This window comes from Mastomys coucha, unplaced genomic scaffold (genome assembly GCF_008632895.1).
Source record: "Mastomys coucha isolate ucsf_1 unplaced genomic scaffold, UCSF_Mcou_1 pScaffold15, whole genome shotgun sequence".
NCBI lineage: Eukaryota > Metazoa > Chordata > Mammalia > Rodentia > Muridae > Mastomys > Mastomys coucha.
Window position 1 is genome coordinate 28183969 of NW_022196897.1, and position 13296 is coordinate 28197264.

General features: G+C 38.6%; 1 protein-coding gene and 1 pseudogene across 1 annotated transcript; both read left to right on the forward strand.

Annotated features, from left to right (window-relative positions):
- The window catches only part of LOC116090126, a 1191078-nt pseudogene that overhangs the window by 505791 nt on the left and 671991 nt on the right, over positions 1-13296 (forward strand).
- On the forward strand, positions 3979-5094 carry LOC116091630 (zinc finger protein 431-like). The gene is made up of 2 exons (XM_031373198.1): positions 3979-4005; positions 4141-5094. Exons 1-2 carry the CDS (start codon positions 3979-3981, stop codon positions 5056-5058), a joined length of 945 nt encoding a protein of 314 aa, XP_031229058.1. The 3' UTR covers positions 5059-5094.

Consider the following 13296-nt stretch of genomic DNA (forward strand, 5'->3'; position numbering starts at 1 on the left):
GAACCTTTATGTAGACAACTCAGCATCCAAAGAGACCTGAGTTCTGCCAAACATTTGGAAGAAAGAGGCCGTTCTTTTTCCAAATATCTCCATTTAAATTTGTATAACTTGAACAATTCATATGATATAAAGCCCATATTAAGAAACCATAAAAGTTAGGACTACCTATTAAAGGTCAATACTTTGTTGAAAACTTTTTTTAGAGGAACTGATCACCATACATTCATATTCACAGTGAAAGGAGAAGAGAAAGAGTTGTACAAGTAACAAGAAAGTAAGACCTAGCCCAGAGTGAGAGAGATCTATAGAACTCATAGCTAAGATTTAGGCCAAAGTTCCTCAAGTGCACAGATTGTGCTGAGGAAAGAAACAGAGAAAGGAAGGTGCTGAGGCTCCTAGCCAATTCTCTTCTCCAGTCTACCTTTGTGATATACACAGAAAGGATGGTGGATACCAGAACATGACCTGCCAAGTCAACACATCAAAGACTGAAGCAGCAAGCACAGGGTTGACCTGAGGCTGTACTAAGTTCTCTGCATATATGTCATGGCTGATAGCTTGATGGTTTGGTAAGACTCCTCACTGTGGGAGCAGGTGTGCCTCTGACTCTTTGGCCTATTGTTGGGACTCTTGCCATTACATAACACTCAAATAATTTGTTTATAAGTCACTTCTCACTTTATATGCTATGGTCACCACTCACAAATACTTTAAAGTTACTGTATTCTTACCACAGAAAGAAAATCAGATTTGTTTCCTTACAGTAAGATCTTGTTCTTGACCAAAAATATTGTTACTCAGTTTGGTAAGGCAAATTGTTAACACACTTCCCTACTTTAAGAACAAAGTTCATCCTTCCTGTCTAGGCCAGTGGCCTGAACAGACCTTGAACCCGAACTCTACAGCCTGTTCCACAACATCTGGAGGAAGCTCCTCTCCCAGGAGTTCTAACACTCCCAGAATCATAGGATCAGAGATGAGGGGGACACAACATCTGCCCTACCACCTGAAGCAACTGGGACCAGCACACCTAGGGACCTAGGAACTCTACCCCACCAGTGGCACTGGTTCCTTCCAGTCTGGACTGCTCTCTGGAGCAGACCTTGGGCTCTCCATTCCCACAACATCCAGAGGAAGCTCACTCTCAGGTGCTCTAACACTCCCAGGATCACAGGATCACAGAATCACAGAATCACAGGAGCTTGGTCACACCAGCATCTCAGGGTCCCAGAGGCAGCTTGACTCCCAGAAGCTCTGACACACCCAGGACTTTAAGAAGGACATAAATAACTTCATTCAGGAAATACAGAAGAATACAGGTAAACAAGTAGAACCCAGCCAGAGGCAAAGGTTCCTTCCAGTTTGCACCTGTGCCCAGAGCAGACCCAAGGCTCTGGGTCCCCACCCATTCCTGCAACATCCAAAGAAATCTTGACTCCAAGGAGCTTTGGACACACCAGTATCTCAGGAACTTGGTCACACCAGAATTTCAGGATTTGAGAGGCAGCTTGACTCCCAGGAGCTCTGACACACCCAGAATCTCAGAATCACAGGATCCCAGAATCACAGAAGCACAAAGACAAGTTGTGGTACAATCAGGATCACAGGAGGGAGAGGATCCAGGCAGAAACAGCAAGGGCAGGTAGCAGACAACCAGTTGGGAAGAGGTAAGTGCAACAGAAAACAAGGTTACGTGGCATCATCAGAACCTAGTTCTCCCACTACAGCAAGTTCTGGGTAGCTCAACACACAGGAAATGCAAAATTAGGATTAAATATCACATCTCATGATAATGATAGAAGACTTTAAGAAAGACATGAATAACTTCATTCAGGAAATACAAAGAAACAGAGGTAAACAAGTAGAATCCCTTACAGAGGAAACACAAAAATCCCTTAAAGAATTATAGGACAACACAACCAAAAAGGTGAAGGAATTGATTAAAACCATCCAGGGTCTAAAAATGGAAATAGAAACAATATAGAAATCAAAAGCTGAGAGAACCCTGGAGATAGAACCTAGGAAAGAGATCAGGAGTCATAGATTCAAGCATTACTAAGAGAATACAAGAGATAAAAGAGAGAATCTCAGGTGCAGAAGATACCATAGAAAACATTAACACAATAGTCAAAGAAAATGCAAAATGCAAAAAGCTCCTAACCCAAAATATCCAGGAAACCCAGAACAACGAAAAGACAAAACCTAAAGATAATAGGTATAGAAGAGAGTGAAGACTCCCAACTTAAAGGGTCAATAAATATCTTCAACAAAACTATAGGAGAACATTTCTCTAATCTAAAAATAGAGATGCCCATGAACATACAAGAAGCCCACAGAACTCCAAATAGACTGGACCAGAAAATAATGTCCTCCCATCACATAATAATTGAAGCACCAAATGCACAAAAGAAAGAATACTAAAAGCAGTAAAGGAAAAAAGGTCAAGTAACATATAAAGGTAGGTGTATCATAATTGTATCAGACTTCTCAGCAGAGACTATAAGGGCTAGAAGATCCTAGGCAGATGTTAAAACAGACCCTAAAAGAACACAAATGCCAGTCCAGGGTCTTATACCTAGCAAAAATCTCAATTACCATAGATTGAGAACCCAAGGTACTCCATGACAAACCAAATTTACACAACATATTTCCACAAATCTAGCCCTATTAAGAATAATAGTTGGAAAACACCAACACAAGGAGGGAAAATATAATCAAAGAAAGAGCGAGAAATTAATCTTCTGACAACACACTCAAAAGAAGAAAGCCAGACAAATATAATTCCACCTCTAACAACAAAAATAATAGGAAGCAACAATCACTTTTCCTTATTATCTCTTAACATCAATGGACTCCATTCACATAAACAGACATAAACTAACAGACTTGATACATAAAAATGACCCAGCATTTTGCTGAATACAGGAAATGCACCTCAGTGAGAAAGATAGACACTAACTCAGTGTATAAGGCTGGAAATGGTCCCAAGAAACAAGCTGGAGTAGCCATTCCAATATCAAATAAAACTGACTTTCAACCAAAAATTATCAAAAAAAGGTAAGGAAGAACACTTCCTACTCATCAAAGGAGAAATCTCCCAAGATGAACTCTGAGTTCTGAAATCTGTGCTCCAAATGCAAGGGCACCCACATTCATTTTTAATTAGGTATTTTCCTTATTTATATTTCAAATGTTATCCCCTTTCCTGCTTTCCCCTCTGAAACCACCCTAAACAAAACAAAATAAAACACCTTAAACAAAATAAAATATATTGGAATAAACCTCACCAAGGAGGTGAAAGTTCTCTATAATGAGCACAGTAAAGGTTTAAAAATAGAAAGAGAGAAAAACACTAGAATATGGGAAATCATCCCATGTTCATTGATATATAAACATATCCATATAAAAATTCTCATTTTACCAAGTCGCAAATATAAAGGAACCCTAATTAAACTCCTCATAGCATACTTTCCAGAAATAGGAAAAATATCCTAAAATTCATATGCGTCCACAAATGGCAACAGATTTCCAAAACCCCTAGGCAAAAGAACAATGCTTAAATGATAATAATGTTAGATTTCAAAGTACACTCTAGTCATGATAATAAAATCAAGATGAAAATGGCAGAAAAAAAAACCAGGCATGTAGACAATGCAACCACATGGACTACTCCAACATGAGTACATATACACTATAGCTACTTAGATCCTAAACCCATATTGGAAAAGTGAAATAATCATCAAAAAATGGTGATTTCATCATCCTCACGCGACCCTTTCCTCAGTGTGGCTGCCTGGTTGTGGTCTCGGCTTGTTACACTATCACCCTGCATCTGGTCAGTAATCACTTCCAGCTGCAGCCATTTTGAAGCCGCCTCAGATGAGACCCTCCTTTCGCCTATCAATCCGTGTCTATGCATGTCCATCCTCCGGTTGGTCGTGAGTCTGTCTGTCGGCCCCTCCAGCCCTCTCCACCGCCATGCCACCTGGGAAGCTGCAGATGAAGGTGAAAGAGCTGTTCCCGCACTGCCTCAGCCATCCCGAGACACCTTGCAAACTGCAATATAGGCGGCAGTGCATCCTGGACAGGACTCCTGACCCCGCGACCCCTGACACCATGACATCTGACACCACCTGACAGCTGCCCCTCGGCCCCCCTGCCTACAACCGACCAGCGCCAGGACTGCAGAGGACAACAGGACCTAGAGCAGATGCAGTGACTTTTGATGATGTGCATGTGAGCTTCACTAGGGAAGAGTGGAATTTGCTCGATCCTTCCCAGACAAGTCTCTACAAAGATGTGATGTTGGAGACTTACTGGAACCTCACTGTTATAGGATACAATTGGGAAGATCATCACATAGAAGAACAATGTCAAAGATTGAAAAGTCTTGAAAGACATGTAAGAAGTCATAGTGGAGAGAAACCATATGAAAATAAGCAATGTGGTAAAGCCTTTGCAATACCCAGTCATCTCCAAAGACATAAAAGCCTATATACTGGAGAGAAGTCTTATGAATGTAATCAATGTGGTAAAGCCTTTTCATGTCAGAGTCATCTCCAATATCATAAAAGAATACATACTGGAGAGAAGCCTTATGAATATAATCAATGTGGTAAAGCCTTTTCACAGCAGAGTAGTCTCCAACGTCATAAAATAACACATACTGGAGAGAAGCCTTATGAATATAATCAATGTGGTAAAGCCTTTTCACAGCATAGTAGTCTCCAAAGTCATAAAAGCCTACATACTGGAGAGAAGCCTTATAAATGTAATCAATGTGGTAAAGCCTTTTCACAATCTTGTCATCTCCAACGTCATAAAAGAACGCATACTGGAGAGAAGCCTTATGAATGTAATCAATGTGGTAAAGCCTTTTCACGTCACAGTGGTCTCCAATATCATAAAAGAACACATACCGGAGAGAAGCCTTATGAATGTAATCAATGTGGTAAAGTGTTTGCGCAATCCAGTCATCTCCAAAGACATAAAATCATACTGGACAGAAACCTTAAGAATCTAGTCAATGAGCCAGGCAGTGGTGGTGCACACCTGTAATCCCAGCACCCCAGTGGAAGGCAGATTTCTGAGTTCTAGTCCAGACTGGTCTACAAAGTGAGCTCTAGGACAGCCAGAGCTATACAGAGAAACCCTGTCTCGAAAAACCAATAAAAAAAAAAAACAAATAAAAAGAATGCAGTTAATGTAGTAAAGTCTATTCACAAAGGAGATATCTCCAAATACATAAAAGTGCAAAGACTAGAAAGAAATCTTATGAATGATGGGTGTAATCCTGGTGAAAAAAAGCCTTTCACAAAGTTTTTGTCTCTAAAAACATAAAGGCAGCCATGTTGGCGAGAAACTATGAATGTAGTCAAGGTGCTAATGACTTTCCTTGCCCCACTAGTCTCCATAACATAAAAGATCCCATACTGGAAAGACATCTCATGAATGTAAACAATGTGGTAAAGCCTTTGCATGTCCTAATCATATCTAAATGCATTGAAGAAATCGTAAAAAAACAATTTTTTGATTTGAATGTGCTTGGCCCTAAGAAATGGGATTAATAGGAGGAGGGCCTTGAGGAATAGATGTTAGAGTTTTGAAAGAAGTGAATTACTATGGTGGTGGTCTTTGGAGCTCTGGCCCATACAAAACAACCCCTCCTACTACTTGACAGGAAGACAATCTCTTTCTGGATGCCTTCTCTTGAAGATGCAGAACTCTCAGCTCCTTCTGCAGCTTTATGCCTGCCTGCGTGCTGTCATTCTTTCTGCAATGATGGTAGTGGACTAAAAATGTGGAAATGTAAGCCAGGCCCAACTAAATATTTACCTTTGAAACATTTGCCTTGGTCACTGTGTCTCTTCTTAAGTACTGTTATGATAGGAGTGACCATGTTTTTGATTAGAGTAATGTGGATTTTTAGACTTTGGATGTTTACATGCATTAAGTAGACCTTAATGGGCTATCCTAGTAGGAATATAGAAAGTATTGGTACTAGGGTATGATTGGAAGTTTGTATATAGGTTTTATGATATCTTCCTGAATATTTTTGCTGTCTTTTACTGTATTTTGGAGTGCCCTTGAGGCTAAAGTAAAGAAGTTTAGACTAATTACTTTGACATAGGAAGTCCAGAAATTCTAGCATAACCTTTCTTCTGTGTATACTCTCATGATGATATTTAATATCATCATGTATAATAAACATGTATAATAAACTTAATGATACCTCTCAAAAAAAAAAATGGTGATTTCAAAAAACCTGGTGTGTCCTCGTATATGAAATGGACTTTTACTGCTGTCTTTTACCTGCGCAAAAGCAACTTTAAAGAATCAAAAACAAAAGTACCCTACAAGATGTAAGTATTGGAAAGGATTTTCTGAGTAGCATTCCACTTGTCCAAGAATTGACAAGAGGGCTTCATTAAATTAAAAAAGGGGGGGATTTGTAAGCTAAAGAAATAATCTAGGGAAGAGAAAGTACATATAATGTGAGAGAATATTTGTAAGCTATACTTATGATAAAGAATTAATATTCAGAACACATCAAGAAGTCTAAAAAGAAGAGCAAATCAAACAAAAGAGTTTCTGGATCTACACAGTGAAATCTTCACAGAAGACATACAAATGGCTAAGTAAAATAATTGCAAATGAATTCTTTATTGCATTATGAGATAGCTATGAGACTATGGGCTTGGAAGCAAATAGTACAATTTGAATATGAAAGGTTGCCCGTATGCTCATTTGTTTTAAGATTTTATTCCCTGATTTTAGCACTGTTTTGGGAGATGATGAAAGCTTTATGAGGCAAGACCTAGCTAGTAGCAGCAATTAGTTAGGAACTCATGAGTTATGGTTTTGCCCATAACTCTGGACAGAGTCTCTTTGTGTTTCCAGAAATATTTAATAACCCATACCTTCAGCTCTATGTGATGCCAGCAGCTCAAGCTGACATATCTCCACAACAAAATCAAAATGATTTTGAGATTTAAATTAACTCAAGTGAGATGGTGTCTTAGTTAGGGTTTTACTACTGTGAACAGACACCATGACCAAGGCAACTCTTATAAGGACAACATTTAATTAAGACTGGCTTATAGGTTTAGATATTCAGTCCATTATCAAGGTGGGAACATGGCAGGCATGGTACAAGAGGAGCTGAAGGTTCTACATCTTCATCTGGAGGCTGCTAAGGAAATATTGACTTCCGGGCAACAAGGACTAAGGTATGAAAGCCCATGCCCACAGTGATGCACCTATTCCAACAAGGCTACACCTCCTAATACTGCTACTCCCTGGGCCAAACATATACAAACAATCACAGGTGGCAAACAAATCATCCAAAACAAAACAAAAACAAAAGTAAAATAAAATAAAACAAAGCAAAAAGTCCCAAACAAATAAAAAACAAACATAAACCAAAGGTTAAAAAAAACAAAACAAACACCAAAAAAGACCATGAAAACAAATACTGGAGAGGATGTGGGGAAAGGAACCCCCCACTCACTGTTGTTGGATTGCAACATTAAGAACATTAAGTACAGTCAAGATTTTTTTTTTTTTTTTTTGGAACAGACACCATGTCTCTGATTGCAAAATGTCACCAGTTATTGGATCTGTGTAGACTCAAATTATCTTTACTTGGTAAAAGGATCGGAAAGGCATTAAAAGTCCTTTTAGATCACAGACATTTTATAAAGGTGATAATCTTGTCCACAAGGGAGGAATACTGATGATCTAATTATACTAAATCTTTCTGAATGCCTGTGCTTTTGAGTAGACTTGTGTACTGACCTTGTTGCTTGGTCTGACCTTTCTTAATCTCTCCATGTGTTGTGGTCATTAAAAAAGAAATCGGATTATACAAAGTACAAACCACAAATCATAAGAAACTCAAGAAGAAGGAAGACCAAAGTGTGGATACTTCGTTCCTTCTTAAAAGGGGGAAGGAATTGTAGAGACTAACTATGGAACAGAGACTAAAGGAAGGACAATTCAGAGACTGCTCCACCTGTGAATCCTTCCCATATTCAATCATCAAAGCTAGACACTATTGTGGACGCCAGCAAGTGCTGGCTGACAGGAGCCTGATATAGCTGTCTCCTGAGAGGCTCTGACAGTGACCTACTAATACGGAAGTAGAGGCTCACAGCCATCCAATGGACTGAGTACAGGGTCCCCAATGAAGGAGCTAGAGAAAGGATCCAAGGAGCTGAAGGGTTTGTAGCCCCTTAGGGCGAACAACAATATGAACTAACTAATACCTTCAGAGCTCTCATGGACTAAAACTCCAACAAAAGAGTACACATAGGAGAACTCATGGCTCCAGCAGCATGCATATAGCAGAGGATAGCCAAGTCGGTCATCAATGGGAGGAGATGCCCTTGGCCCTGTGAAGATTCTATGCCTCAGTGTAGGGGAATTGCCAGGGCCAGTAAGCAGGAGGGGGTGGGATGGTGATCAGGGAGAAGGGAGGAGGGAACAGGGGATTGTTTTAGTTTTAGTTTTTGTTTTTAATTTAATTTTCTTTTTTCTTTTTTTTTTTGGAGGGGAACCTGTTAAAGGAGATATTGTAAATAAAGAAAACATCTAATAAAAAATGTAAAGAAAGAAAGAAAGAAAGAAAGAAAGAAAGAAAGAAAGAAAAAGAAAGAGCTATAAGAATATGTTCTGGTGAGGTGTGGGGGAAGGGGATGCCTCAGCTGGCCCATGCCAAGGCATCCCTTCCCCAGAGAGACCAGACAGACTCTGGTATAGTATAGAATAGAGTTTATTAAGGCACGGGGAGGGGAGTTAAGATGGTAGCAGAGGCAGAGAAAGGCATAGAGAAAGAGAGAGTAGAGAATAGGGGACAGCCATGATCATGTGGAGAGAGGTTTGAAGGGAATGGGGAAAGAGGGGGAGCAAAGGGGCAAGAGACAAAGGAGAGAAGCAGGAGTAAGAGAGAGAGGAGGGGGCAAGCAGCCCCTTTTGTAGGGCCAGGCCATTGCCAGGAAACTGTGGGGAGGAACATACCTGGCTGCTGCCAGGTCTCTGTGGGGGTGGAGTTTATACAGAATGCCAACACCATGTGGGGTCAGAACTTAAACACTCATCAGAGCAGTGAGTACCTTATTTATGCTGATTCTTTGTAAGCTTGCCTGTCAGCTTATATTCTAATATAGCCTCCACAGCTCCTTTAATTCCTAGGAAGCATGTTCCTTGTTATCTCACCGTTAGTGCTGTACAGAATCAAACATCCCTCTTGTCTGCTTGTCTGCTTCTTTAGGGCCTCTTCCTGGAGCAATAGCTAGAAAATAGCTCAAGGGTGGTATGGGATTTGGCCTTCTCTTGCCAGGATATTTTATTCTTGCCTGGATATTCTTCTAACTTGCCTAGTGTTAAAGTAGCAACATTTAATTGTTGTTTTCTATTCTCTCTGTGTCTTCTTTACTCTTCAGTGTTTTCTATCTTGGTATTCTTGGCACTTCTGGTTTTTTGGCCTGTTCTGTGCATTGGACTGGAGAAGCCTTAACAGTATTTTTGTTCTTTACACATATAATTATCAGGTTTTTATCTTCAGAACAAATACATGAAAAGAAGAAACTTGGTGGGAGAGGACAATGGGTTTATTTCACTATGTACTTTCCTGGTGGTGCTCGTCAAATTGCAGAGAGCTCAAGGTGTGGTTTGTTAAATATCTCTATAAATACACAGACTCTGGCCTGAATCAGGGGCACTACCATAATTCATGAGGTAATAGCTAATCACTAGTACTAGCCAGGTCTTGTCCCTTAAAGCTTCCACAATCTCCTGAGACAGTGCCACAATGGGGAACTAAACGTTAAAACATACGAGCCTATGGGTGGAATTTCATATTCAAACTATGCTACTTTGATTTCAAGCCTATAGAATTATAGCTCTCTCATAATGCAATAAAGCATCCAGTCTAGATAGAAATTATCTCTAGCTGCAGCAGCCAATAATGTCTTCAAACATTTTCAAAAATATTCTGGCAGTCTCTAACCCACAGTAAAACAAAGTAACAATTTTGTCTCCTCTAGAGAACAGGAGATAATTTTTTTCTAAGATAGTCCACTTTAAACTATTTGTAGTATTACAATTGAAATCTATTTTTATTTATAATCTGAAAATTGTAAGTTTGGCATTCTGATTGATAACCCCTTGCTTCTTCCCTTAACTAGGACTAACTCTACCAAGTTTCCTAGGCTGAGAAGCAGAGCACAAGCTGATAGAGTTGGAGGAGCCTCATGAACAATTTTGGTCAGTATTAAAGCAGTTGTTTTTCATCTATTGCTCTGTGCTTAGTAGTCTTAAAATTAATTTGTAATGTCTGTGATAATAAAAGAAAAGTATAATTTCCACAAGGAATACACCATTATATTTAATGTGAACAATAGTAACACACACTTGTATTTAACACAATCTATCAAGAATAATGAGAGAGAGGATGCATTTGTTGTGGCTATATATTAATCTAGGTGATTTTAATGTGGCTACTATAAATGTTTAGCTTCACCCATTATTATAAATACCTATATAAATCATTGCAGCCAGTTGTATAATATAAGCAAAAAAATAAGAGGGACAACAAAATTAGGGGCAATAATGCATTTTTAAGAAAGCTATTTTATTTTGAAATGTTCTGAAAACTCCAACAAATGTATAGTGAGCACCATTATTCTTAAAATATACACTACACAATGATTCATTTTTATAAAAATATTATTATAAGATTAAGGTTTGTAATATTGGTTCTACTATAAAATAAGCATAAGTTAATTTATACAGAAATAGATAGTGATTAGAAATTGGCCTTGTGGATGTATTCAGCTCATAAATTGAAAACACCAGTACAATTTTAGGTACATGGTAGGTGTTTAAATAAACATTAGAGTAGTAAAAGTATTACAGGGTAGTGTGCATGCAGAAAAGAATAAAGGTGAGACATGTAATACCATAAGTAAGTACTGAATAGAGCAGAAAAGTAAGATATGTGTTACATGTTCAATGTAACAAAGCCTGATATTGGGAAAAATGATTGTGGCTTAATAAAAAATGAATTGTTTTAAAAATGATGAAAGAGTAAAATCCGGTTGTTGAATATGATAGATCTTCTGTGAGTCTAAGTCTTAGCATCTGCATACTGTATAACCCACTTCCCTTTAGCAAGAACTGAACAGAATATTACACAAGGGCTATCAAGTCTAATATGAAGAAAGACCATGACTTTGTATTCATATACATTCTTTCTCTCTATGACTCTTCTTACTTCTTGCCTTAGAAAATTTTCTGCCCTCTGAGAATGGTTTTTGAACAAATCAATGAGGAGCTGACATATTCTTGGTCCATCAATATACACAGAGCTGAATTCTGGTAGCCAACATACGTCCAATTTTGGAAGTATTATCTCCCACAGGAGAGCCATGGATTATTACCATTTCTGACAGTACCTCAAAGATTACCTGTAAGCACCTCGGGTGTTAGGGACCAAGAAATTGATACCCTGATCTTAGAGGCATAGAAAATGTGAGTTAAGTGGTGTTTTAAGTCATTAACATTTGGGTTAACCTTTCAAGAAGCAATGTAGTTAAAGGAGGAGTCCCAGAAGACAATTCCTGTTTTTGTCTACAAGACCATTTCAATTTTGAGAACAGCAAGTCTCATAACACATTTGATCTAGACGTTATACGTTTTTGAGGCTATACATTATAACCAGAAATGTAACACCATGATCACAGAAATCTGACATTTATATAACTCATGCGAACGTTTAAAGCAACACAAAGAAAAGCTAGCACTATAGAATAGGAAGAAGGAATAGCCAATGGAAAGGCTATAAAGCAGTGACTTCTAAAAGCTGTTGAGAATCAAAAGCCATTGAAATAGCTAGTTCCAGTGTGATTTTACTGGCTTGAGCCTCTACTGAGTATTTGAAGTATAGCATTCACTATGTGATGCCACCAGGTTTAAAACAATAAATATACCTTGCACTTTTCTCTTAACAACATTGTAGTTCAAGGACACACACACAAACACACACACACACACACACACACACACACACACACACTTCTTCTATTTATGAAACAACATGATTGATGCTGTGGGATATGCTTGAATGTTGTAGGATGAATATTAGAATCTATTTTTTAATTTACACATGCAATAGATACTCATTCTGAATTAAAAAGTGATACATTTTGTTAGATGGTAACACTTAGGGGTAATAGATGTGTCAGAAATGATAATAAGGGCCTCAGACAGAAGTGCCACTTATTTTCATACCAGAGACATAATTAGAGTGGAATATTCTTCCTAAGAGTCCTGTTAAATAATAAAGTTCTAGACTCTTACAGTTCTGCTATACTCATTTCTGGCTTTGGCTCAATAGCAAAGAAGGAGCCTGAAATAGGTACTAGTAGACACTTTCAGTTTGCAACTGAAAATAAACTTATTTATTTAAAAAAATAACTGTCTTGAGTAATGAATAGAATACAACACATTTTCCCTGTGTTTCTCTCAATTTTTCTCTGGTTCTTTCGATTTTTCATTAGCTACTTTTCTTATTCTCTCAATCTAATTTATGACACTTTCTGAACTTTCATAAGTGCTTCCATTGACACTGATGAATAACAGGGACATCTTGCTAAATTTCCAGATTTATTTGGGTTAAAAAAATACAAAAAAAAAAATCACCATTTTTAATCGCAGGCAAATGGATGGAACTAGAAAATATCATCCAGAGTGAGGGAACCCAGACACAAAAGAACACACATGGTATATACTCACTAATAAGTGGATACTAACCCAAAAGCTCATAATGCCTATGATACAAACTATAGACCATATTGAGCATAGAAGGAAGGAAGAACAGTGGGTGGATGCTTCAGTCCTGCATTGAGGGGTGAACAGAATGATTGTGGGAGATGGAAGGAGAGAGGGACAAGGGAAGGGGAGAGGATGAGGAGCAAATAAGTGTGGCAGTGTCAGAATCTGGAGGAGACATTTGAGAGGTAGAGAGGGTCAGGAAGCCGAATTAAACTTCAGTAGTGGCTGCGGGGAGGAGAGCAATGAGGAACTGGGAATAGCCACTGAAGGGTCTCAGACATCAGAGAAACGTGAGGCTTCCCAGTACCCACTGGGAATGACTTTAGCCATAATTGCAGAGAAGGGGGAGATACAACCCTTGGAAACCACCCCTCCAGTAGATCGGCGCGGCCCCTGGTCGAGGGTTGGAGCCACCCACCTATCTCAAAGTTTTTTTTTTTTTTTTTTTTTTTTTTTTTTTTT

Bases quoted from the DNA above. Each gene is read 5' to 3' on its own strand.
- LOC116091630 (XM_031373198.1), top strand. From the start codon at position 3,979: ATGCCACCTGGGAAGCTGCAGATGAAG. The intron at 4,006-4,140 runs GTGAAAGAGCTG...ACCACCTGACAG, and splicing joins CTGGGAAGCTGCAGATGAAG to CTGCCCCTCGGCCCCCCTGC.